Here is a 27,927-nt window from a genome sequence, read left to right as displayed (position 1 = left end):
CATGGTGAGGTTTTCACATGAGCAGATAAATAAACTTTCATTGCTCCAACTACAATTCAGCCAAGAAACCAACACACATTTGTTTAACCTCCAGGAAGACCAGTGACACTTCTGTAATCTAGGTTTCATGATGCTAATAACAGATTTTAGGACTGCTTTCCCATGTCTCCACTCCCATTTTTAAATGTGTTTTCATTTTATAACAAAGCACCTATAGTCTTGAATAATGAGGGCACATTAAACTATTGGGAAACTATAAGCTTGTAAAATTCCTGATAATCATTTAAGTTCACATTTGCTGTACCCTTTTCTATTTGTACAATGGCACCACTTCCCCATCCTGAACAAAATCTGAGAGCGTGACGCTAAAGTAGCTGTTAAGCATTTCCCAACAGGAAACGGAACTACAGAATCGACCTTACACAGCTAGCATCAGGACTAAACAAAATACGATGCGTGTGAAGTACTCAGCACAGCAAGCGGCTCACAGTGACTGCTAAACAGACAGACACACCAGCTGTATCATAACAGAAGGTGGGACAAGAGCAGACAACCCCAGGACAGTCCCAGACAGCAGCAGTCACCCAGGAGACTGTAAGGAAGGGAGTGCTGAATGACTGCAGCTTTCAGGAAGGGTTCTGGGCTCAGTGAGCAGGAAGCAAGCACGAAGGGATTTATAGCTTGGGGTGAGTGGTATAAGATCAACAGATAACACAGAGAACAGAGCTACATGACTCCAAGGTTTCTCCCCCTTTCGTTTCTCCCCAGAGAAATTATTCTCAAACAGGACAGGGCAGAACAAGGTATCTTTAGGAAAGTTCCTGCGTTTAATTCCAGATGAACTAATATCCCAGGGTAGTCAAAGAACTTTGCAGAGACAGCATGAAACAATTATTATTCCTCTGATGAACTGGAGGAAAAGGAGTGGCAGCAGAAGCCCAAAGCGGTGGCATTAGAGGTCCCAAGAAAACACAAACAAAAATAAAAGTGTGCATAATAAACACATAAGCCCCCTCCCATCAGGTAACTCAGTGTCTTTCTTTGGCTAATGCTTACTGAGACTTCGAAGGATACAGTGGTATTCCTGAGTATACCAGCAGGGGAACAAGAAGAACCAACCTTGCACTCTGTACTCATCTCCTCACAGAGACTGTACAAGCGCACAGGGTGAACATTACTAATAACATATATTTCTACTTCAACAAGTATTTAAGTCTTTCATGATGTTCTGAGAGCAAGGTAATTAAAATCTGAGATCTACGCTACAAAATAGTGCCCGCCATTAATAACACCGCACTGTGCACTTAAAATTTGCTAAGACGGTAGAGCTCATGTTGTGCTCTTTCACAGAAACTTAGTAAGTGTAGCAAAAGGAAAGTTTTGGAGGTGACTGACATGATTATAGCATAGATTGCGGTGATTGTTTCACTGGTGTGTACTTATCTCTAGATCCATTCAGTTGTATGCATTAAATATGTACAGCTTTTTGCATGTCAATCATACTTCAATAGAGTGATTTTTATTTTTTAGAAAAGATAATGAAATCTGGTTAGGATGAGAATGCATGTAAAGATTCCCGGCTGACTGACCAATCAACCATGTCTTAGGACTAAATGAAGTCAAGCTTGGACCACTCATTGGTAGGAATTCCTTTCGTTATTTTACAGATAAGGCTGAATTTCAGAGATCTGGCTAGCTGCAGGGGAAAAAATGATAATAACATGTATTGAGATACATTGAACTAGTTACTTTAAGTGCTTTGCCTCATTTAATCATTTCAAGAAGGTACAAGGTAAATACCGATCAGTCCCTAATTTATAGATAAGAAGACTGCAGCTGAGAAAAGATGAAGTGATGTCTTCAAGTTCAAGTAGCTAGAAAGTAATGGAGATGGAACTGATCTTCGGGTTGTTTACCTGATGGCCTGAGTGCTCTGTGCTACCCTGTGCTGTGCTTAGTCCTGTAGCCCACCAGGCTCCTCTGTCCAAGGGATTCTCCAGGCTAGAATACTGGAGTGGGTTACCACGCCCTCCTCCAGGGGATCTTCCCGACCCAGGGATGGAACCAGGGTCTCCTGCATTGAAGGTGGATTCTTTACTAGCTGAGCTACCAGGAAAGCCCCCTGTACTACTCCATCTGCCGCCAATATTCTGATGGGTGGAGTAAGGATGCTATTTACTCTCTACATAGCACTAGCGCAGAACCCTTTTCCCAACGCAGGAGACGTAAGAGACGTGGGTTGGATCCCTGGGTAAGGAAGATCCCCTGTAGGAGGGTGTGGCAACCCACTCCAGTGTTCTCAACTAGAGAATCCCGTTGACAGGGTAGCCTGGTAGGCTACAGTCCATGAGGTCAGACATAACTGAATCGATTTAGCACGCAGGCACACTTGCACATGCTCCACCAAGCAGAACTAGAGCTCTGATGTAAGTTTAAGAAGACAAGTTTGAATTCATGAGGTTAATTAATTTGATAATCACAGTTGCCTGAGAGTGAAACGGTCTACCCAAAGACACTGAGTGTGCTAAGATCTCCACCAAAAATGGGTTCACACTGAGTTCTATATCCACCAGCAGGAATAACCCCAAAGAGGTTCCTGCCCTGGTTGGGCAGGGCCTTTAAGGTCCTTCCTAGTCCTGGGCTTACAGGTCTCTATGAAACTACTCTCTTACACTGTGTTAATTATAAAAAACAAAGATATTCAACAGGGTAATGTGAATAATATTTACGCTCCTGTGGTTGTAAGTCATGTCTGACTCTTTGCAACCCCACAGATTATAGCCCACCAGGCTCCTTTTTCATGGGATTTCCCAGGCAAGAATACTGGAGTGGCTGCCATTTCCTGATGCTCCTGAGCAGCTTAGAAATATCACGTATCTTGGTACACACCACCCTGTGTGAATAAAGTCTAGTTTCACACACGCTGGAAATGTGTGCTTTCTGAGAGGACAGTATGCAAGGGGCTCAGACAGGGGGTCTCATGACTAGGTCCCTGGAACAATGCACTCAGTCTTTCTGGGGGGTTTACATGCAGGTTTGTAAGCCTTGGTGTTGGGAACTGGGATAGGTCATGTTCCAACCTAGAAACTTTTGGAGGAAAATCAGGTGAGAATATTCCTTCCTGAAGCCCATCATTTATACTATTATGAAGTTGTTTTACAAGCAAAAGTCATTTCAAAGCTTCTAGTAATGCAGTTACTTGGCATATCCTACAGAACTTAATAGTAGGCAAATAGCAGTATTTTTTGACCAATTCATTCATGCAACCCAAATTTGTTATGATCAGTTGTAACTATGGCAGCAGTGTGCTAGGCATTGAGGACACCACGGAAAACAAGACTGATCAAGTCCTTCTGACTTTCTTAATAAGCGAGCCCACAGGCAACTACAAACAATAATGATATGTAGTAACGGTGCGCTAATGGAGATAGAGAGGCATCAGGGAATAACGTGGAAGGAGGCACCTTATTTCACAGAGGAGGCAAGGCTGCCTCTCCGAGGAAGGGAGGCTGAGCTGAAGAATGCTGAAGAAAGAGCTGGGGAGGCACAGAGACACAGATGACTGATTCAAGCACAGGCAAGCCATGTGCAAGGATCCCAGACAGCAAAGAGCTTGGTAAGTCCCTGCCAAGGGGTTGAAATTAGAACGGTGAGCAGCAGAGGCCACATGGTGACCTCACCAGGATCACTCCATCTCTCCTTCCAGTGAATGGGGTGTGGGTGAGAAGTCCCTCCTGAAAAACACCCCTTTGGTTTCTGCACAGAAAATAAATCCTGGAGCCGCAGGTAGCAAGAGGCAGACCACTTAGCACACCCCTTCAGCAAGCAGTCCAGGTAGAAGAGAATGGAGCAGAAGACATCCTTAGAGTATCAGAGCTGCTACTGGAGGGAAAGAAAGAAGTGACAGGGAGCTGGTGTGGTCACACGGTCTGGACTGGCCTCACTCTGGCGTGCTGGCTAGTGAAAACCGGTCAGGTTGATTAACCCAGCCCCCGGCTGCCTCAAACAGCTGCCACTAAACCTTCTGCACGCTTGCAACAAAAGTCCCTGTATATCCTCTGTATTCTCAGCTCTCTTAGTCATCAGACCCTTATCTCATCTGAAAGAGAACCCATCTATAGCTTGCAGTGACTATAATAAGCCAAAAATGAATTGATCATTTTGGGTGACTGCTCTAAACCTATTTTTAATGGGGGAAGGGAGGTGGGAGGTAGCAATGGAAAAGAGAACAAAGTTTGGAAAACCTGCAGTGACGTCTCTGAGTCAACAATTTAATGACTTAAAATAAATAAATAAATGTGCCAGCGCACCCTGGGGCCCCGTTCTTATTCAGATACACATCTGTTCGGCAATAGAATGAGGAAGTTAATTACTTTTCTATGACACGTATGTATTTTGTGAAACGCCACACTGTACCAGTTAATAATGATCCACCTTCTGTTGACACAAAATGTTTAAATTAATAAAAATCTAAATGCTATGTCTCATAGCAAAGCACACTTAATTGAAAGGCTGGATGGTGAAGAGTAGTAATTTTCCTGGGTAAAAATTATTGGGATGAGCTTACGGCAGCATGAAAAGCTCAGTCAACAGACGGACTTACCGTAGGCAAACTGTTTTCAAGCGTTTATATTTTACAGAAAGAGAAGACTAAGCTTCTCTAATTGCTAACACAGCGGCGCTGGGATTGTTCCAGAGAGAAACTGAGACTGATAGTCGGTCACTGTCCTTAGTGGACAATATCGGTGATTTTACATTTAAACCTGTCCATTCAGTCTTTAAGTTCTGAAATGACAAATGCGGAAAGGGCATAGACAATCCCTAAAAGCTTTGTTAATAACATCAAAAATCCATCTGCTCCTCACTAAGTACAACCCTGATACCTAGATGCTAAACCAACAGCATTACGGCAACAGTTTATTTCTTCCCGACTGTAAAATAGTATTTGGTTACCTCAGAAAAATCCAGATAACATCTGAAGCAGGCTCCCAGCACAAAGACTAAGGGGTGCACTTGAAATAAACTTGAACTTGTCTTGTTCAAGCCCTGAAACCACCCAAAGAAAAGTCTGAAACCCAAGACACCCTGTGATAATTTTGCTATCTTCCACTTTTTCTGGGGTAAGAACAAAACGGTCTACTGCCTTTCATTTTTAAGCTCCCCCTCACCCGCCCCATCCCGTCTATTGCCACTCTATCATGCTTAAAAAGGGTTTCCCTGATAGCTCAGCTGACAAAGAATCCACCTGCAGTGTGGGAGACCCGGTTCAATTCCTGGGTCGGGAAGATCCACTGGAGAAGGGATAGGCCACCCACTCCACTATTCTGGCCTGGAGATCCATGGATATATCCATGGGTCACAACAGTCAGACAAGATGGAATTTCTTTCATGCTTAAAAAACAGAACAAAACAAACAAAAATATTGGGACTGAGGTACAGAAGTAAACTCTATTTCCCTGTTTACTAATTTGCTTCTTTTTGTGTGCTGATCCTGAAGGACCAGGGAGGAGGACCGCCTAGTTTCCTTGTTTATTTGTTTAATTTTATTTTTGGCTGTGCTGGGTCTTTCTTGCTGCTTTCTCTAGTCACAGTAAGCAGGACTACTCTCTAGTTGTGATGGATAGGCTTTTCAATGCAGTGACTTAAAAAAATTAATTTGTTTTAATCGAAGGATAATTTCTTTATAGAATTTTGTTGCTTTCTGTCAAATATCAATATGCAGTGGCTTCTTTCATTGCTGAGCCCAGGCTATAGGTGCACGTGGGCTCAGTAGTTGCAGGTCCTGGGCTCCAGAGCGTGAGCACAGTAGTTGTGGCACACAGGCTTAGCTGCCCTGTGGCACGTGGGATCTTCCAGGAGCTGGAATTGAACCTGTGTCCCTTGCATTGGTAGGAGAATTCTTCACGACTGGACCACCAGGGAAGCCTGGAGGACTGCTTCTTTCTGACCTCTCAACATCTTTATCCCTGGAAACCAACTGGAGATCGCAACACACACAAATGGCCCCAAACAGTAAGAATCCAGGCATCAACCGAACAGGCTTAACCCTCTTTTCATTCTTGCCTATTTCTGGCCTGCTTTCTGGGAGCTTCAGTTAACAGGGTCTTCTTTTAGGCCTTGGAGTACATGGCAGGCACTCAGCAAATGCTTGCTGAACACATATGTCATGCGGATGAGTAGATAAAGGTGAAATGACCCAAATCCACAGTGGGTGATTTTTTAAAAGTCTTTTCTTTACTGGCAGAATGTGTGATTTTTAAAAAAAATCCTCCCCTGTCCACCCAATCTCACTTATCCAGGGAACTATTAGAGTCAAATAGGTTCCAGAACTTAAAGAATGGTAAGCTTCTTGGGAAGCCAGGCAAGAGACAGATGGGAAAGATTTTGTTCTTAGAAGATCCCCTTGAGGGCAAACACCATCATGTCTTAAAAAAAAGTTTGGAAGGTCAGTACATCTAATCCAAAGGTCACTGTTGTTGCTGTATAGTCGCTCAGCCGTGTCCAACTCTTTGCAACCCCATGGACTGTAGCCCTCCAGGCTTCTCTGTCCACAGGATTTCCCAGGCAAGAGTACTGGAATGGGTTGCCATTTCTTACTCCAGGGGATTTTCCCCACCCAGGGATCAAACCCTTGTCTCCTGAACTGCCAGGCAGGTTCTTTACCACTGAGCCACCAGGAGAGCCCTGTCTAATCCAAACATTTGCAATTGAAGTCTGTTTCCCCAGGCTTAGTTACCACTGAAGACTCCAGGCCGCCCTGCCTGGATGCAGTCCTGCCCCTTCCCCTGCAGGCTAAAGAGTCCTGTTCCCTTATCTGCCCTTAGAATCTTATTTTTCTACCGCACTTCTGCTTCTCTGAGGACATGGGAGGTTCTCCTTGTCCCTTTTTAAAGTTATGGCTGCTGGACATGGTGACTTCCAGCTTCAGAAGAGAGCTGCCCTGGGCCTTTTGTTGAGCTTGAAAGGCAATGTTATGTAATTAAGGCAGTTAGTCTGCACAGTTCTTACCACGACTTTCATTGACCTTATTCATAACAAGACACAGTTGTAAAAAGGTAGATATTCACTGACATGATGTCAAATTCGGGGAGTTTTTCTCATCTTCTGAAGGTGTGTGCCATTCCCACTGAGGAGCTCTCCATGCTGAATGTGGCCTAATTGTTTAGAAATGATTAACATGTCTATTTCATTTGCAGAAAACATAATTTATTAATCGGCTGCTGCTTTCTGTGTTTCATTTTGAGAAGCACAATAAATAAAGAAATTAGCATAACAGGCAAGGAAAAAAACGCGAACGTTGACTAAATTCTGAAAAAAACAAGATGATTCTAAATTAAGGATACGCAAATTTATTGCATAAAAGGCTTTAATGACAAATGTGGAGACAACTGTTTTTATGAGCCCTTAGCTGCAGCTTTCAAATTTTAATTTCATGGACAGGAAAGAATTATCAATGCTTTAACAATTTCAGGGTTCAATTTATATATCAAAAATGGAGAGACAGAAGCTCACATGTTTCTTTACTTTTTAAGAGTTCTCAGGGTCTGAAAAACAACAGGGCAATAAATGTTGAAGGAGAACAGCAGACACGCTGATGTCTGCATCTGAAGCAATACAATATCCTAATTACCGGGAAGTACAGTTCTAGTTCAGAGAACCATCACACCCTCTCCTCAGCAACTAATACTCAGCACAATTGGTACACATGCTAGTCTTTAACTGAAGCACCCAGAAACAGCCTGTAAGCAGATGAGTATCTGAAAAGACCAGCTGCCATATCCCCTGATATTAACTGCACCCAGTGACATCTCATTCTCTGGGGTGGTGGGGAGGGAAAAAGGCAGGGAAGAACAAAATCTGACTCCATACTGGATCTGGTTCTTTTACTTTAGCCTTGGCTTTCCCTTGCTTTTGTTACTATACTCACTAAAAAGATGCTGTCTGTAGCTGTAAGCATACAAAATGGCCTTTCTGCCTGAATGTTACACTAAAGTACCCTTGTTGGGATCACAAGGAAACACCCTGACCCTGCCCAGCTGTGAATGGCTTCAGGAAAGAAGAAATTAACACATTCCTTCCCAGAGGCTGGCCAAATTGAGAGATATTTTGCAGGATTTAAGGCCTTTTTACTTTACTTCCTCACCTCCTCCCCTTCTGTTGCATAAAAGGAACTAGCATCCAGACCCCTTAAAAGGGTACTCTAAGACCCTAGTCCACCATCTTGTTGGACACCCAGCTTTCCGAATAAAGTCATTATTCCTTGCCTTAACACCTCATCACCCAATTATTGGCCTGTTGTGCAGCAAGCAGAGTGAGTTTGACTCAGTAACACCATCACAAACATGCAACAGCAGCTTTCAAAAAACCCTTCTGGATGTAATAGTTTCAGAACCTCACTAATTTCCTCACCTGTTTTGAGAGTTTCTGATTCTCCTTTGTAGAACAGTTTCTGACTTTTTTATTTGTACACACACGATTATATTTTTCCTGGCTGCTGCTGGTCAAAAGCCAACCCTCACTTTCTTTAATGGCTTCCCATCACTCTGTAATGAAAATCCAAACTCTTTGCCTGGCTTACCTCTCCCCTTGCCCCCAGTCACTACCCTTACCAACCTTTATCCTCTAGGAAGACTGAACAATATGCAGTTTCCCGATACAGATGTGAGAGTTGGACCATAGAAAAGGCAGAGTGCAAAGGAACTGATGCTTTCAAACTGTGATGCTAGAGAGGAGTCTAGAGAAATCTCTTGGACAGGAGATCAAACGAGTCAATTCTAAAGGAAATCAAGCCTGAACAGTCATTGGAAAGACTGATGCTCAGGCTGAAGCTCCAATACTTTGGCCACCTGATGAGAAGAACTGACTCATTGGAAAAGATTCTGACGTTGGGAAAGATTGAGGGCAGGAGGAGAAGGGGACAACAGGATGAGATGGTTGTATGGCATCACTAATTCAATGGACATGAACTTGGCAAACTCCAGGAGACGGTGAGGGACAGAGAGGCCGGGCGTGCTGCAGTCCATGGGGTCGCAAAGAGTCAGACACGACTTGGCAACTGAACAACGATGACACACTATACTCTCCAAACCTCCAGGACATTTCCCAGGGTGTGCCCTCAGTGTGGAATGCTCCCTCTGAACCTGCCTCACTGAAAACACCTTACAACCTTTGTATCTCAGGTCAATGTGAAGTCTTCTCTGACTGTGCAGGGTTATTTTTTTTCCTTTCCTTTGTTCCCACTGCACTTAAAACAGGCTTCCATTATGGTAACTGCTGTACTGACAGACTGTGTATCTGATGTCTGTGTCCACACTAGAATGTGCAGGCAGGGGAGGTCCTTTTCTCTTAGGATTACCATCGTTGGTGTATTACAAGTCTTACTTCATTAAATACTTGGGAAAGGAAGAAAGAAAGGGGGGAGAAAAGGAAGGAGGGAAGTAAACACTCAGGCAGGTTTGCTGAAAGATTGGCGATAAATGGTGACTGTGAATGAGAGATAAGCAAAAAAGGAGACAAGTCCACTCCCAAGTCCTAAGCAATACCAGAAGCCTGATTTCCTAAGAATTAATGCTCAGGCTTGGAATAGAAAAGACTTCTTGGAAATCCCAGTCCTTGTTGCAGAGTGTGTCTGGGTTCCTCAGATGCACCACTAGCAGCTAGTGGTTTACTCTCTTTATAGGCTCAACCTAATCTCATCTTCCTGGGTTGTTAGTGGAAACATTAGTGAACATTAGTTCTTGGTCTTGGACAGACATTACAATTAGAATACACTAAGTTATCCAGTGGTAAAACAATCTATCTAAACAATACAAAAACAATCTAAAACATATACATTTTCTGTTTTTATTTCTAGAGTTCTGTCATCCAAAGGAGATGAGAAATTGGATAAAGATATTATTTTGAGTACTTCAAGATGAGTGAACAAATGGAAGTGATCTTGCAAGAAAAACAGTCAAGGGGGAACTTCTAGCCAACTTACTCTTTTAACCTTTATCTTTGCCCCCATGCCCAGGTGCACTACCCACAGTGCCTCATCAAAAGAGCATCGCCCCAGAGTTAGCATCCCTAGGTTTTCTGGTCCTGACTCTCTAACATCACTCACTGTCCAGGTCACTTTGACTCTCCGTAAAAGGAAGGTATTGAAGCAGATGCCTAATGTTTCTCCCAGCTATTCAAACTGAACTGATACCTTCCGACATATCACTAGCCTCTTGTGATATTTGTTTATGGATCTAAGTAAAAAGCATGCTTTCTTGTGCCGATCTTTAAGGCTCTGAAAGTATGCACTCAACAATACGTAGGAAGAGCCCAATCTTACCATCATTTCAGCAGGTTTTGGGGTAAGAGTGTGGAGAAATGCAGACACACAAACAATATGTCGTATTTACCTGGAGCCCTAGAGCTACTTCTCAAAGCAAGGGACTAAGAAAGTGGAACCACAGTTGGTAGCCCCCATCCACAACTCACAGAGCCGCACCACACATTCTCCTGGACTCACCAATGACAACAATTTCCCAGCTTCATCCCTTCACGGAGGTGGTGTTGCTGCAGGGGTCTGCTGCTTAGTCGCTCAGTCGTGTCCGACTCTGTGACTTCATGGACAGCAGCCCCCCAGGCTCCTCTGTCCATGGGATTCTCCAGGCAAGAATACTGGAGTGGGTTGCTATGCCCTTCTTCAGGGGATCTTTCTGACCCAGAAATCAAACCCAGGTCTCCCACACTGCAGGCAGATTCTTTACCTATCTATAACTACACAAATAGTGAGCCCCAAGGAGTTATCGTGAAATTCACTATTTAGTCTGCTTATTCCCATAGCACCATGGTGAGATGTCAGTGGAAGTTTGTGTGACAGAGACCCACAGGATTCCAAAAGTTTGGGAAGTCAAGCACATCATATTTCAAGGGCTTTGGGCAGGTACCATGGATAAAAAGTCTTAGCCTTCAAGTCTGCTCTTGTGCCCAGCAAATAGATATGGAGGGGAAAAATGTACTTTGCAAATTAAATAAATAAAAGTTATTTCTGAGTGGCATCGTTTTCTCTTAGTTTCCACACAATGGCAGATTATGCCATTTGAAGGAATGAGAACACCCCATCTTCCCACTCCTGACTGCAGGGATATCCTTCCTCTTGTCACTGCTAAGCCAGCTGCAGGCTTTAGGCACAACCCTCTGCTGCCCATTGCCCTGCAGAGCGAGCTGGTCTCACTCCCTCTGGACCCCTGGGCTGCTGTGACTGCTGAGGAGGCCTATTCTCAGGCTCAGGGCTGAGGGAGTATGGGAGACACTCCTCTGCACTGCAGTGAGAAATCAGTGGCAAGGGAAGTCTTGTCTGGCTTCCATTCCCATGGAGTTCCATGATTTCTGTTTCATTGCGGGCAAAAGATTCCAAGTATAGTCACACTCAGAAAGGGAGAAGAATTCCTGTGTGCTAAATCCTAAAAGCAGCAGCATCTCCTCTGGGAGGGAACTTGAGGAAAGAGTCCAGGATGACATCTGCTTTGTCCAGGGATCTGGGAGGAAGGGGAGGAATGGCCTGCAGGTCACTCTGGCTGGGGTCACTCCTGCTGTCTTTGCTGTCTTCCTACTCATTCAGACAGCCCCCTCCCTACTCTCCTCCCCACACATACCTCACATCCTTATATACAGCCCAAACACACACCCTTCAGTGTGAGCCTCGTCAGGAAATGTGGGAATGAACAGGGTCACATGTGATGAAGGGTCGTGAGATGCCTCAGTCTGGACATAGGTCAGCTCCCTTCTCAGGAGGGAGCGCCCAGGCGGGGGTTGAGGGGGTGGGTATCACAGGGTGAATACAAGAGTGAAAAGTACTAATCACCACAACACAGGGATCACTGGAGCCAAACAGAAGGCATTAGGAACAAAAAAGGGGAAGGAAGCAGGCAAAGATGACTAAAAATTGGAGCAGGAAGACCTCAAAAGCTGTCAAGAAGATTAGGTGAGCAATTCGGGGAATCTGATCAGCAAATGATGGGAACGGCGGAAGCTGTAATTCCTACAACTTTCCATTTAGACTCTTTCCTCAGACTACTCAATAACAATAATAGCCACCATCACTGAGGAAATACCACCTCCTGAGCTAGATTCACATTATCTAATTGAACCCTCCAAGCAGCTTTGCCAGATATGGATTATTCTCATCTTACAAAAGGAAAAACGAGGGACTATCACAGGGAAACCTGCCAACATCCAACGGTTAGGAGGCAGGAGACTCTGCATGCCTCTGAAGCATGTACAGTCAACTGCCCTGCTCCCCAACATTCAGACTTGACCTCTGGCTAGCGGCACCAGTGTCCCGAGTAGGCGTTCCAGGACTAGAACTCAGCTACTCCTGTATCTAACACTGCACTCTTCCTACGATATACTATTGTCTTACGTAAGATATTGTTTCAACAAATGCTACTGGAATAACGGGGCCTCCGTTTGCCAAAAAAATTAATAAGTAAATAAGCAAACCTTGTACCACATGTAGAAATTAACTAAAAAATGGATCAAGCCTCAGACTATAAAATTTCTAATAGAAGACATAGAAAAAGCTTTATTCTCTTGGGTTAGGCAAAGATTTCTTAGACAGACCATCAGAAGACAGCTTTGTTAAAGAAAGAGAATAAAAACTGAATGACAGTAAAATTAAAAACCTCCACCCTTCAAAATACTCTTTCAAGAGAATGAAAAGACAAGCCACAGACAAGGACAAAAGTTTTCTGAAACATGTATCTAATAAAAGACTTGGATGCAGGATAAAGGACTCTCAAAACTCAAGAAGAAGAAAATATCTAACTTTTAATATGGGCAAAAGATTTGAACAAGTAAATCACCAAATAAGTTATATAGATGGCAAATAAGCACATGAAAATAATAAATCATTAGTCTGTCCATGGGGGTTTCTCCAGGCAAGAATACTGGAGTGGGTTGTCATGCCCTTCCCCAGCCCAGGGATTGAACCCACATATCTTATGTTGCCTGTATTAGGTGGATTCTTTACCACTAGTGCCACCTGGGAAGCCCCATTAGCCATTAAAAAATGCAAATTAAAGCCAAAAAGTGATATTAACTATACGTCTATTTGAATGATTAAAAACAAAACTGATAAAATCAAGTGCTGGCAAGGAAATGGAGTAAAATGGAACTTTCATTCATTGATGGTGGGAAATTCAAACTGGTACATCTACTTTAAAAAACAGGTTGGCAATTTCTTATATAGTTTAGCATATATTTACTGTACAACCCAGCAATCCTACCCCTAGATATTTACCCAAATGAAATGAAAATTTATATTCACACGAAAACCTTTATCAGTTCAGTTCACTTAGTCGTGTCCAACTCTGCGACCCCATGAATCGCAGCACGCCAGGCCTCCCTGTCCATCACCAAGTCCCAGAGTTCACTCAGACTCACGTCCATCGAGTCAGTGATGCCATCCAGACATCTCATCCTTGGTTGTCCCCTTCTCCTCCTGCCCCCAGTCCCTCCCAGCATCAGAGTCTTTTCCAATGAGTCAACTCTCCGCATGAGGTGGCCAAAGTACTGGAGCTTCAGCTTTAGCATCATTCCTTCCAAAGAAATCCCAGGACTGATCTCCTTTATATGAATGTTTAAAGTGGCTTCATTGATAACCACCAACAGTTGGAAAAGAACCCAAACACCCTTCAATTGGTGAATAGATGAACTGTGGGACAGACACATAATAGAATACAACTTGACAATAAAAAGAAACCAAATTCTGAGATTATAAACTTACATGCATGTAAAAATAACATGGCTGAGTATCAAATGCATCATTCTAAATGAAGGAAGACAGAATCAAATGGCTGTAGGATCAATTTATATGACATTCTGGAAAAGGTTAAGCTATAGTGACAGGAGGTCAGGGGTTAGCAGGGGCTGGAGGTGGGGGTGGAGGCTGACTTTAAAGCAGTTATAGGGGAATCTGGGCGGGGGGAGCGGTGATGGGATTGATCTCTATCTGGGTAGTTGTGGTGAGGCAAATGGCATGTATTTGTCAAAACTCAGAACTGTGCAGTAAAAAGAGTGAATTTTAATGGATGCAAATCATACTCCCATATTTAAAAACTAAGAGAGGGAAAATGTATATACTATTCATGAAACTACAGAGACAATATAGTGGAGCAATTAAGAATGTAGCTCCTGAAGTTACTGCATCTGCAAAGCGTGAAGAAGAGCAACCACCCTCTTATAAGATGATGGAGATTAAGTGAGAGGAGGCATATAATCATGCCCGGCACACAGTAAGAGCCCCCAAGCTTGAGCAGACAAGATTATGATGATTATATTCTTTGAGGAAGAGTGCCTCCCTCTAGGGCTTCCCTGTCGGCTCAGCAGTAGAGAATCCACCTGCTAATGCAGGGTCGGGAAAATCCACCGGGAGGAGAAAATGGCAACACCTTCCAGTATTCTTGCCTGGGAGATCCCATGGACAGAGGAACCTGCAAGGGTCCATGGGGTTGCAAAGTGTCAGACACGACTTAGGGACTAAACAACCACCACCACCTCCCTCCGCAGCACTCCTTGAACACCGTGTGCCATGTGTTGAGTGAGGTAATGTGCCCAGGACACAGAATACATACTTCCTTGTCACAGGAGCTGCCACCACTGAATCCGTTCCCCAAGCCAGAGCTGCTTCTACACCAAAAGCCCGGAGAAAAGAGCTTCTATGCAGGAATTGTAAAGGTTGTGAGATGGAATTCATGTCACCAAAAATTGTGGTGAGATCCTCTTCTTACCCTTGGGGTGGGCTTTTGGATAAAACGGAGCCATATGGTCTTGGGGGGAAGTCAGTGTTGAAGCGCTGTGACCTGTGATATGGAAACAGCACACCCCAGGGCTAACACCACAACTACAGTGTGTATTTCACAGCCCGCTATGCTCACCGTGCCATGCCCAGAAGCCTTGCCCTGGCACTCAGAGTGACACTGCATGAGGAGTTAGGTGATTAGGAAGCCAATAAACTCCCCTCTCCTTGCTTTAACATTAATGACAGCCACGTTTGGAAAAACCATTCTTCTGGTTGTTTGGCGATACAAGTCAGGTAACATGTAGTACTGTTAGGTTTTACTGCTTAAAAACTTATCACACACACACATGCACAACACACTCTTTGTCTCTCTTTCCTTCAGTTTCCTGCCAAATCTTGCTAATCTTCTGAAGATAATGTAATTCTGTTATGATGAAAACTTTAGAAACAGGAAACACATTCTACTTAGATTGTTAAAACATGAAATATAAAACAATTCAGAGCTGACTGGGCTCATCATTCCTATCATGAGGCATTTCTGCTTACAATTAATTTAGCAAAATAGAAGGCCCCAAATATATATATATATATATAGGGTTTCTAATGACCTTTCAGTAATTGCTCATATTTCAAATAGACTCAAGTTACCATAAAAACCTCTTCCTGTGTAGAAAACCTTCACTTCCTTTGAATACAGCTTTAACTCTACACCCTTTAGTCCTCCTTCAGACAATCTTTGTTCCTCCCTTTGGGTCAAGCCTGCCCCTTCTCCCCAGTTTTCCCCGTTTGGCAGTGACAGGGCAGGGACAGCACAGCACATTCAGGCACCAAGGCTGCGCTTGCCTGGCACCAGCAGTAGCCGTGACTCTAAGGGACGCTGGGCTCTGTAACCCACAGAGGTTGTTGTGGAGGGCCTCCGAGGGACCCAAGAAAAGAGACTCTCTGAAAACAAACTGAAATGATTACCAAAGACAGTTACTAACATTGCTTTATTTCTATAGAAGAAATTGTGTGTCCATAGTCGCTCAGTTGTGTGACTCTTTGAGACCCTTTGGACTGTAGCCCACCAGGCTCCTCTGTCCATGGGATTCTCCAGGCAAGAATACTAGAGTGGGTTGCCATTTTCCTCCTCCAGGGCATCTTCCCAGCCCAGGGGTTGAACCTGCGTCTCCTGTGTCTTCTGCATGGCAGACCATCAGGGAAACCCCACAGAAGAAAAGAGCAAGTGAACTCAGAACTGTAGCACCAGGGAATGAGGAGTTTCTGAGGGTGTTTCCCCTACAGAATCATCTATTAAACTATTTTTGAAATGGATACACTTTCAGAATGACTCTACTCAACTCTCTGTCCATAGAAGGCCCAGTGATACAAGACACAGATCCCTGCTTCACAGACAGGCTGGTACCAGGAAAAGTGCACACATGTTTGGAAGCCCTCAGGAGAATTAGATCATTGTTTATCCTCGTATTTTCTCCTGCCGCCAAAGACTTGAATTCTTAGCTATGAGAAGCGAATAGCAGGCTTCCAACATGATGGTGTAAGTTCAGACTTGGAGGTGCTCACTTCTACTCCAAAGTGATAGTAATGATAAGTAAACTATAAAAAGAGAAACAAAAATGGCTTTATTAATTCAAAAACAAGATCAACATCTTTTCTGGACCAGTAACAGAAATGCAGAGCAGTCAGCAAAACCGAAGCCAGTGCCTCAGGTCTGGAAGCCGGCAGTCACAGACACGTGTTTGGCCCGATGGTTAAGAGAGAGAAAAGTGCTTCATAGAAGAAAGGTGGGCTTAAAGGCAAGGGTGAGTCTTCCCTGGTTATGAAAAGAGGCTGAAAATATAGGATGATGATATGTTTCCTGGGGATAAATATTTACAGGAACTGTTGGCCGTGGAAAGCCTAGAAGACACATAGAGTCTCTCCGGGTACAGAGTCAGATGCTTATCTCCTAGTAACCAGGTCTGCAATCTCAACATCACTGTGGTCCGCACTTACAAACACCATGAAGTCTGGTTCTGAGCTGGGGCCTGAGGGAGGCAAGCAGAAAGCTATGAGAGGGCAGATGCGCAGAGAAGGAGAAAAGAGAACAAAATAAGAAGACGTCCCACTAAAAATGGGCCTGCCACACAGAATTCCAAAACACATAGTGAAATGCAAGGCTAAGGTAGATACTCAACGAAAATAAAAAATCAAGAATCCGAATGTGATTTCACTCCAGGAAAATAAACTGAACGACCAAGACTTTAAGATTAGGATGTGCAAATAGATACCTAACAGAGAAGCACGTACTGGACATGAATAAGAAATTACAGAACAGAAACAAGTAGAAATAAAACCTAAACTGGAAGATTGGGAATAAAAAACAAATTTGAAATCCTGCAAATAAAAAAGTCATTAAACCAACCCAATAGCAAAACAGGGTGTGATTTAAGGGCGCTTTAGTTTTAGAAACACAGAACAAATGCCAGAAGCTGAAATGGGGCACCTCTGGGGGCAAGACTTAGGGAGCAGCAGGAGAGAGCGTATACTCAGGTTTTCACTACAGGTCTAGTACTTCAACTTTTAATAATTTTTTTTTAATTAAAAGACTATAAGAAATAACAAAGGATTACTTGAAGGATATGCAGTCTTCGCTTTCTTCTATATAGTTCTATAATTTTACTCTTGGAATGAAGTAAGCTAGAGAGATAAGAACCTAGATTACATAAATTTTCACCTTCCTTACTTCTTTGATTAGGCTATAATGTGAAATTATGTCAATCAGCCACACTGAAGAATATTATAAAAGTCAGCTATTTAAATCTTTGCGGATGTCTGGACAAGGATATTGATCATTCCGTCTCAGTGGGACCTGTGGCGGGGGCCTCAGAGACAGGAAAAAACTGCTTCAGCTGAGGAGCATGTATGTGTCCAGTCTTCCAGCTACTGTGCACTTTGAAATTAGTTTTAATACAACTTCCTTGTATTACAGATGATAGAAAAAAATCAAGAGAGGCTGAATGCCTTATGCAACATAGATACAGGATGGACTAGAATCTAGCACTTTTTTTTTTCTTAAATAATTGAGATTTTCTTGGCTATTTAAGATCAGTACACAGATATTTGGCTGCTGAGAAATTCAGAGCAAATTTGTAGTTTATTTCTTGTCACTCTACAGGTTCATACGGGATGCATTCAGGGTTCTAACTTGCTTTTATCTGATTTTTTGTCACTTATTTTACAAATCAATGTAAAATGTATCGCTGTTGTATGGCATATGCAGCTATATATTACTGCATACAGGGGTATCATGTACGCATGTGTGCCTGAAAGCCACTTCAGAATCTTTTGGATGGGGGAAGGTTATAATCAGATTAAACAAGTTAGATCAGATAACTGAAGAAGAGAAGAGAGGGAAAAGGAAAAGAGAAAAAAAAAACCACAGCAGGCTGGACTTTGGGGACATGATCCTGGAGGACAGTGAATGCCGTGCTGAGTTTGAGGTTTATCTTGAAGACTAAAGGCAACGCTAAATATTTTTTAAAGTTCTGAATAAAGCATGGAAGTAGTGCTGTTTCAGAAAACTTACTCTGAAACCAGGTACAAGACAGATGAAAGAGAAAGAAATTTGAGTGTCAGGTGACCATTTAGGGGCTATTTCAATAATCTAGGAATGAGGCAAGAGGGCTGTGAGTAGATCGACACTGTGTTTTAAAAGGAAGATCATATGTAACAGGTATTAGGAAAGAAAGTGACATGGAAAGTAAACATAGCTTTTTCTTTTGCAATAAAACACGTGACGTCCAAGGAAGCATACTAGGTACTATCCACAAACTTATGGAAACAATCAACTCCATTTAGTCTGTTCTGTTTCTATTGCCTTGGATTTTGACCTGCACAAGCCAAATCATTCCAAAACCTTCTCTAGAAGGTAAGTTTTATTTCTTCCAGAAATTAAGTTGTTGCTGATTACAAATGACAGCTAACTTCACAAATGCAAATTACCCCTGCTATTAAAAGGCCTCTTGCCTTCCTGAAACACGACACCAGGCAAGTCCAGTAACACGCAGACGTAGGCACATAATAAATATTACTTGATGCAGAAACCTGTTGAGATGAATTTTCTAGGTTCCAAGAAAAGCAGAAAAATAAGCTTGAAAACTTTAAATCTAGGAACTGAAATAAATATAATTTTTGACTGAACTAATTTTGAATGTATGCTCTTTTGGGGATGCACTAAATTGAATTCACCTCTATATTTTTCAAATCAAATAAACAGTATAGAGAATTCAGAGGAATGTTTATATTGCTAAACAGAACAAAATTCTCAAATAGAAACTTGAAAATATAACTGATGAACTAATTGAAATCAAGTATATATTCTCATCTAAATATATATTCTACTCACTTCCACTAGGAAACATTTCATAGAAATAAGTTGTAATAGAGCCAGAAGGGGCCTTAAGATGATCAAGTCTTAATACCACTCCTCCCTTGTATAAACGTGAAAATGATGACATTAAAAAATCAGAGAGGAAGACTGCCTTGCCCAAGATAGATACACAATGGACTGGAATCTAGCACAGAAGTCAAGCATTTTTTTTTTTTTTTAATAATAGAGATCTTCTTGACTGTTTTGAAGATCAGTACACAGATATTTCAGTTTGCACACAATTCTTAAAATCTGAAAAATCATGTCATTGTGATTCTTTCCTAAACAGTTATTCTGGTGACTTTCCAGCTTAAAATTTGAAGGCAAATTTTTCTTAATAGGATATTAAGTACCAATATCTTCAAATATTGTTAAGTTGCTACATTGTAAATTTCACTAATTCACAACGTAATATCATATACACTATACATTAAAATTTTCAGCTTTCTTTCACAGTATATTACCAAAGTTACTACAGAAACTGCACTACCATGGCCAAAGATGCTAGCATGCAATTCTGACAGGGACAACCAAGACAAGGGATTTTCTTTAGGAAATGATCCTACTGAAAACAACACAGGAATGGAAGTTCAAATGTTCAAGACACAGTAAATATACTGACTTCAAACTGCCATCTAATATGCTTTGTATCATAAGATATAAAAAGTAATCCCCATCTATGGTATGTTAAGCGGTCATTCAAGACAATCAAAACCTCCTTATTTAATATCCCACTATTTTCTAGTTGTACCAAAAAAAATATAAAAAACAGAAGATGCTTTTACCTCTTAAAAAAACCCTTGTAAGGGGAGGGAGGGACAAATTGGGAGAGTAGGACTGACATATATACATTATCACGTGTTAAACAGATAACTAGTGGGAAGCTCGGAGAAGGCAATGGCACCCCACTCCAGTACTCTTGCCTGGAAAATCCCACTGATGGACGAGCCTGGAAGGCTGTGGTCCGTGGGGTTGCTAAGAGTCGGACATGACTGAATGACTTCACTTTGACTTTTCACTTTCATGCACTGGAGAAGGAAACAGCAACCCACTCCAGTGTTCTTGCCTGGAGAATCCCAGGGACGGGGAGCCTGCTGGGCTGACGTCTATGGGGTTGCACAGAGTCGGACATGACTGAAGCAACTTAGCAGCAGCAGCAGTGGGAAGCTGGTGTATAGCACAGAGAGCTCTGCTTGGTCCTCTGTGATCACCTAGAGGGGTGTGACAGAGGGGTGGGATGGGGGAGGGGTGGGAGGAAGGCTCCAGAGTGGGGGATATATGTATACATATAGCTGATTCACCTTATTGTATAGCAGAAACTTGTGCTCCAGAAAAAAAAAAAAAAAAAAAATTTTTAACCCTTTATACTTAAAAAGGGAAGGAAGTAGAATTCTCTTCTTAAAAATGTCTCCAGAGGTTCTAAAAGTCTTGTATTTACAAAATATTAGATAAAAATATTCCTCTGGGTCATGCCAGAAGGGAGACAGGGGCCACTGATATGACATAGCAGATGATATTAATCAGACAGCTTTTTTCTCTCCTGTTTCATCAGAGGCTAGACTTGCTTCATTTTTAGTTTCTCCATTTTCTACAGGGAAATCTTCAGTTTCTTGCTTAGGCATTTTGGCCAGTTTTCCCTCTGCTCCTGTTTCCCCTTTTGTGTGCACTTTTTGGTCTGAAGAGTTTCCTTTCCTGCTGCCTCTGTGGCTTCATGTCCACGCTTTCAGGAACAGGCTTAGCTGACAACCTTGCCCATCTCTTGGGCTCCCCATTCGCCACCCCTTTAGTACAGCTGACCCTCCCCTTGGATGTCATGATGGTGGTGGGGCGGCTGTGTGCCAGGTGCCTTTGAGCTTCTGTGCACCAACAGCCTTCCCAAAGCCAGATGCTGCCACGCCTCCTGCCCTCCAGTACTTTTTTGATGATACAGTTTGGCCTACCTCTAACACAATATTTATAATGGTTAAAGTTATATGTCAACTTGACTGGGTCATAGGGTGCCCAGACATTTAGTCAGACATTATTCTGGGCATGCCCATGAAAGTGTTTTTGGATGAGATTAACACATGGATAAATTGGCTTATTAAAGCCGATTGTTCTCCCCGTTGTGGGTGGGCCACACTCAATCAGTTGAAGCCTTGAATAGCACAGAAAGGCTGACTCCACCACTAGTAACAGCAAACTCCTTCTCCCTGACTACCTTCTAGGTAGTCAGGATTTCAATTTCTTCCTCCCTTTGGACTCAAACTGAAATACTGGCTTTCTTGCATCACTGAGCCTACCAACTTTCAGACCATAACTTATGCCATCAGCAACCCTGGGTTCCCTGTCTGCCGACTGCAGGTCTTGGGACCTGTCAGTCCCCACAATCACATGAGCCAAATCCTGATAATCAATCAATCAACCTCTCTGTCTCTTTACATGTGTGCATGCATGTGCACACACAAACACACATATACACCCTGCTCATTCTCTTTTTCTGGACAATCCTAATATTATCTCAAACTTTGAACTCAAAGGAGTAAAGAAAATGGTCTTAATGGATACGATAGACACTACAGATCAGCTACCAAAAAGCTATTCACAACTTCTTCTCCCTTATCTTTTTCTAGTATAAAGGCTGAAAAGCCAAAATTCTGTTTCCTCACCTCTTTTACAGCTGCAGGAGTATATGACACAGCTCTGACCCATAAGATGCAGGTGGAAATCCCCAGGAGAGTTTCCCTTTTTTCTTTGCCTTTTATCGCCCCTTGTTTTTCCTGTATAGAGCTTGGATGCAATGACTGGGGCTTGAGGGCAGCAATCATCCTGGGGCCATGAAGACAAAAGCATATGCTAGGGCTGTCTAAGGAGGAAGACAGAAGGATTCTGGGTCTGTGAAGAGACCTACCAGTAGCTGCTCTCATGTTGGGCTGCTTCTCTAGAATTATTGAGAAAAACATAATACACTTACTAAAGCCAGTTTTCTTTGGGTTATCTGTTCTTTGTAGCTAAACTCTTTCCTATTATTTCAGCCCATATTTCAACTATAACAATAAGCCAAAAGTGAACATGACCTGAGTTTTAATCAAATAATCACTCAAAAAAACAACAGAGGGTCTGCCATATAGATGGCATGTGGGCTTGCACGCACAGTCATTAAGTCATGTCCGACTCCTTGAGATGCCATGGACTAGCCCACCAGGATCCTCAGTCCATAGCATTTTCAGGCAAGAATACTGGAGCGGGTTGCCATGCCCTTCTCCAAACTGGCAGGTAAGAGGCACTAAGTGCAACAGCCTTCCCATCTCCAACCAAGGATGCTGATGGGATGCTAGCTCGCTCCCAGCCATTCCAGGTTAAACTCTGAGGAGGAATTCCAGGGGATCTCTGATTTCTGGAATGCTTGTGAATGGCAAACTAGACTGAAGCTTGGGAAGCTACCAGTAATGAACCCAACTTTTCCCATTCCATTCATTTATTTCTATAATCTATGCTGTTTTTAAAACTAACACTGGTTTTTTTTTTTTTTAACGTATGATGGGCATGGTTATGGCAAATTAAAGTATCAGACTGATCAAATTAATCAAAGAGTGTTTTCATTAATTCAAGATGGTGTTTCATTCAGAAGATACATCCTATTAGCAAAACTTACCATTAACTGTTTTTTTAATTGGAGGATAACTGTTTTATGATACTGTATTGGTTTCTTCCATATAACAACATGAATCAACCATAGGTATACATATGCCCCCTGCTTCTTGAACCTTTCTCTCTATAAGCTATTTTTAATGAAAAACCAATCATGATCACTGACTTCTGCATCTTTAGAATGAGCTTACGCTCTCTTCTCATGGAGTGAAAGCAGCTACCTTTCTCCCCTGATGTGGGCACCAGAAGCCACAGGTAGTTGTCACACAGTGGAAGGAGCACTAGGTTTATCAAAAGGTCAGTGTTTGAGACTTGGCGCTACCACTTTCCCTTCATCCTATCCCACAGGCACAGCTCTGAACCTTTCCGAGTTCTGTTTCCTAATTTATGAGTCTTAAATTCAAATGAGATAATGATTACAAAAGAATTCCAACAAATATAAAACACTCGACAAAAGTAAGAGTTCATTAGACAACGTGACTGTGTGCAAACTAAGAGTAAATAGGTTCGGTGTCAGGAAAATATATGAGTAATATGAGAAAAGTTTATTTATTATCTTTACGGCATTTATTTTGACTCTTCATTTCTCAGAAAGTAAAAGTTGCTGGATAAGGAATCTCCATCTGATAAAGTATTGCAGCCGAAAGGGTTACAGGAGGAACTTTAAAGAAATAAAAACTAGATAAAACTTGGTGTATTTACTACTAAGCAATAACTGTTACCACTCATATCTTAATTAGCCTTCTTGCTATAGGCTCTAATAGCACTCTGGCCTCCAACATCTTTTCAATTACATGTTTTACACCCATATTCCTTCTAGACTCCATAGATTGTTACCTGAGATTAAACTGCTTGTTGCCTGGTGGTTGGTAAGAGTTCCAGGAAATAAAATATATGCAGCGCAATGAGTTATTTTATTTACCTTTGTTTCCTAGTATGCACTGAGAGTCATTTACTTTTGGGTTAATGGGAAATAAAAGCAGAATTCTCTGCAAAATCATGGGGATATTGCCTGGGTGGTGTTTCAAGCTGGTTCCATACCACATACCTTGTCCTGGGTTTGACATCGGAAACAGTCACAGTCAAAGCAGTACTGGTCCCTCAGCTGCTTCCTGCGCTCCTCGCTGGTCATCAGCATATCCAAGTAGCAGATGGTGAGCTGCGGAGGCCAGACAGAGGGAGGCGTCACATGGCTGCTGTGCCCACCTTCTTTAACAAACGGCGATTACTTCAAGTTGTTAAAGTAAAACGTGTTTTAGTTACATACCAGAAAGGGTGAGGAGATGCTTCTTACAGTCTCTCCACTCAAATGATCACATGTAAAATTTTGTAAGGCATTACCTTCCAGTCTTTGTTAGGTATATCATGCATTTAATATTGTAAAGAACTGGGCTCATCAACTCTATGTACTTCTCCACATTTTATTCACTAAACAGAAAATATCAAGAACCGTTATATGTTTGGTGTTAGTAAGTTTTGGTGATACTTTCTGTAATCACTGGCAATCAGAGAAGCCATATTAATCCTGGCAATCAAATGGATAGCAGATTATGTAGCCAGATCGCTCTTAAATCCTACTCAATTCTATAGCTGTTTCATGGAACTTAGGCTCAACCAGATTTGGACTGTTGGAAACGAGGAGACAGTTCTTTCACTTGTGAGGATTTAAAAAGATGGAATACTTTCCAGATAGGGAGAATTTAATGTCAGGATGCGATCACTGATGAAGGTAACTAACTTGACTTCCTTGAACCCTTTTAAATATAATAACTATGCCCTGCCTTGAGTTTTAAGACAGATTTTTCACTCTCCTCTTTCACCCTCATCAACATTCAAAATGCTAAGATTATGGCATCTGGTTCCATCACTTTATGGCAGATAGAAGAGGGAAAAGTGCAACCAGTGACAGATTTTATTTTCTTGGGCTTCAAAATCACTGAGGACAGTGACTGCAGCCTTGAAATTAAGAGACACTTGCTCCTTGAAAGGAAAGCTAAGACAAACCCAGATAGTGTATTAAAAAACAAAGACATTACTTTCATACAGTAAAAGCTATGGTTTTTCCAGTAGTTATGTACAGATGTGAGTTGGACCATAAAGAAGGCTGAGTGCCAAGAACTGATGCTTTCAAATTGTGGTGCTGGAGAAGACTCTTGAGAGTCCCCTGAACAGCAAGGAGATCAAACCAGTCAATGTTAAAGGAAATCAACCCTGAATATTCACTGGAAGGACTGATGCTGAAGTTGAAGCTCCAACACTTTGGCCACCTGATGTAAAGAGTTGACTCACTGGAAAAGACCCTGATGCTGGGAAAGACGGAAGGCAAAAGGAGAAGAGGGCAGCAGAGGAGGAAATGGTTAGATAGCATCACTGACTCAAGGGACATGAATTTGAGCAAACTCCAGGAGACAGCGAAGGACAGGGAAGCCTGGCGTGCCATTGTGCATGGGGTTGCAAAGAGCTGGACACGACTTAGCAACTGAACAACAACATGCCTTGCACCGAATAGTGAAAGACCACAGGTGAGAGGGCACACTTGAGGGACTTTGCAGGTTTCCCTCTAGCCCTAGGTCTTCACTTCAAGATGCAGGCCTTTATGTAACATTAAGATGTTTAAACATTTCTTAGACCTCCTATCCACTGAAAGTATAATTCAAAACATACAAAACAGAACTCCAGATTTCCGCAACCTTTCCCTTACAGCTGGAGCATTCCTAGTCTCAGCTGACATTAATTCATCTTTTGTGTTATCCAAGTGGAGACCTTGAGGTCGCCCCTGATTTCCCTTGCTTTCACTTTTCCCACTGAATCCACTAGGAAAGTCTGTGGGCTCATCCATAGAAACACATCCAGAACCACTCATGTTCTACCTTTTCCTCCTATTCTATCCTTGTCTGAGCCATCATCATCTCTTGCCTGTAATATGCAAGTCTCACCAGGCATCCCTGCTTCTCCCCTGAGCTGCCTGCACTCCATCCTCTAAACCAGAGTGATTCACTTAAAGGTCAGTTGGATCAGATCTTTCCTCTCTTCTAAATGTTCCAACAGGTCCTCCTTTAGCTTAGAGCAAAAGCCAAGTCCTTACGATGGATTCTCATAACACGACTCAAATTGTGGTTCTACAGCGTGGATTATAGGTCTATGTTGAAGTGAGTACAGAAATGCAAAGGAAACATTTAGAAATTTTGACATCAGTCTGGTAAGAGAAATTTTATGTGGCTCTAATAAAAAAATATTAGGCTCTTATTTTAAGTTCACTTTTCTAGCAATTCGTTTTCATTAAATCTTATAAAACTATCAGCTGACCATGGATTAAGGAAAAAAATAATAAAGAAACTGGTCCTTCATCACAGGTAGTGAGGGCAGCAGTGGCTTCATAAAGGTCTGTTCCCGTCTCCTCTCCCCTCCTGGCTGTTTCAGGCAGCGCAGCCCCACCGGGGTTTCACACACACACCTGCTTCAAGGCCTGAACATGGGAGCTTCCTCTGCCCTTCCCCCAGATCTACTATGGTGACCTCCCTCAGCTCCTTTGAGTTCCCATTAAAACTGACTTTCTCACTGAGGTCTAACCTTACTACCCTATTTATCTGGCTGCTCCAGGTCTTCAGTTGCAGCACGCAGGATCTTTAGTTGTGGCATGTGGGATAGAGTTCCCTGACTCAGGGCCCGCTTGCACTGGGAGCTCAGAGTCTCAGCCACTGGACCATGAAAGAAGTCCCCTTACAACCTCATTTAAAATAACAGCTTGACTCCTCCCTCACCCAAGGACTCCTAGTTTCCTCATCCTCTTCTAGTTTTCCTTTTTCTGTACCAGATCAGCTAGTGACACACCGCATAAATTATTTCTTTATTTGCTTTTATGTGTAGAAGTAATTAAGGGGGGTTGCCCTTTCACTTTTCACTTTCATGCATTGGAGAAGGAAATGGTGACCCACTCCAGTGTTCTTGCCTGGAGAATCCGAGGGAGAGGGGAGCCTGATGGGCTGCCATCTATGGGGTCACACAAAGTCGGACACGACTGAAGTGACTTAGCAGCAGCAGCACCTGTGTGGTGGGGGAAGAAGCGGATAGTAAAGAAGGAGGAGGCAGGATTATCCACTGAGGGAGATGACAAACACTCCCTAGAGTGGAACATGCCATGTGGCTTTCTGAGACTTAAAAGAAAGCATCTCCTGTCTACAAAGCCTGATCTTTCCTGTCTGACAGCATGGTAGGGCAGGGGAGGCCATACCCTGACAGAAAACATGGCTTTGGGAGGCCTTGTTAAAGCGGTCAGTGGGGAAGAACGTCAAGTTCACCCTGGCCATCACCAGGGTGACAGAAGCCACAGCCTCAGCTGGCTGGCCCTCTATAAACCCTTCCCATGTGAGGCGGCTATAACATGCTGCTCCACAAGCAGAAAACAAGAGTGCCTGTCCTTAAGGAATGCACACTGACGTTACTGAATATCTACGATGTGCTGGGCACTCACCAGTGAAAACCAGCCTAGATCCATTTGGGAACTGCACCCACGTCTATTGATTCAGGCTGACACTCTTTTTACAGTAGCACGGCTCATGCCTCTGCTGGGGTGCTGGGTGGGGAAGAGGCTGGGGAGTAGAATTGCACCATGCGGGGTCTTCCATTGCAGCACACGGACCCTCTAGCTGTGTCGTGCTGGTGCTAGAGTGGGTAGCCTCAGTGGTTGCGGCACATGGGCTTAGTTGCCTGTGGCATGTAGGATTTTTCCAGATGAGGGACTGAACCCATGTCCTGTGCACTGGCAGGCAGGTTATCGGAAAAGTCCCTACGACTCTAGTACTCCATCCAGCCCAGTGGCTCTTAGTCATCAGCCCCAAATATCAGGATTAACCAGTAGTAGTTATTGGGTGATTCCAACGTGCCCAGGGTGAAACCAACAAAACCAGGGCCTGTCTCACCAGAGAAATATGCTTGACAAACCTGAGTTTATTACAAGGGCCAAAACTTATGAGTGACCATGCCAGCCAGAGAATGGGCAGCAGGAGGCCAGTTATTTCATTTAACTCCAATAGAGAGACTCCTACGGCCTCCCTCAGTATCCTGTAACTGCCTAGAACCATTACCTGGACTGTGTAATGATCTTCCAGCTGGC

At 42.9% G+C, this 27,927-nt stretch overlaps 1 protein-coding gene across 4 annotated transcripts in view; it reads right to left on the bottom strand.

The window, feature by feature from the left end:
* The window catches only part of SMYD3 (SET and MYND domain containing 3), a 741,121-nt gene that overhangs the window by 127,640 nt on the left and 585,554 nt on the right, over positions 1 to 27,927 (bottom strand). For all 4 annotated transcript variants that reach the window (XM_005690552.3, XM_013970112.2, XM_013970114.2 and 1 more), the window contains one exon: positions 23,863 to 23,973. In XM_005690552.3, coding sequence (XP_005690609.1) covers positions 23,863 to 23,973 — 111 coding nt within the window. The remainder of the gene's footprint in view (positions 1 to 23,862; positions 23,974 to 27,927) is intronic.

The sequence above is a fragment of the Capra hircus genome, chromosome 16 (genome assembly GCF_001704415.2).
Source record: "Capra hircus breed San Clemente chromosome 16, ASM170441v1, whole genome shotgun sequence".
Taxonomy (NCBI): domain Eukaryota; kingdom Metazoa; phylum Chordata; class Mammalia; order Artiodactyla; family Bovidae; genus Capra; species Capra hircus.
The sequence above is the reverse complement of the archived record's forward strand: the minus strand, read 5'-3'. Positions and strand labels throughout refer to the sequence as shown.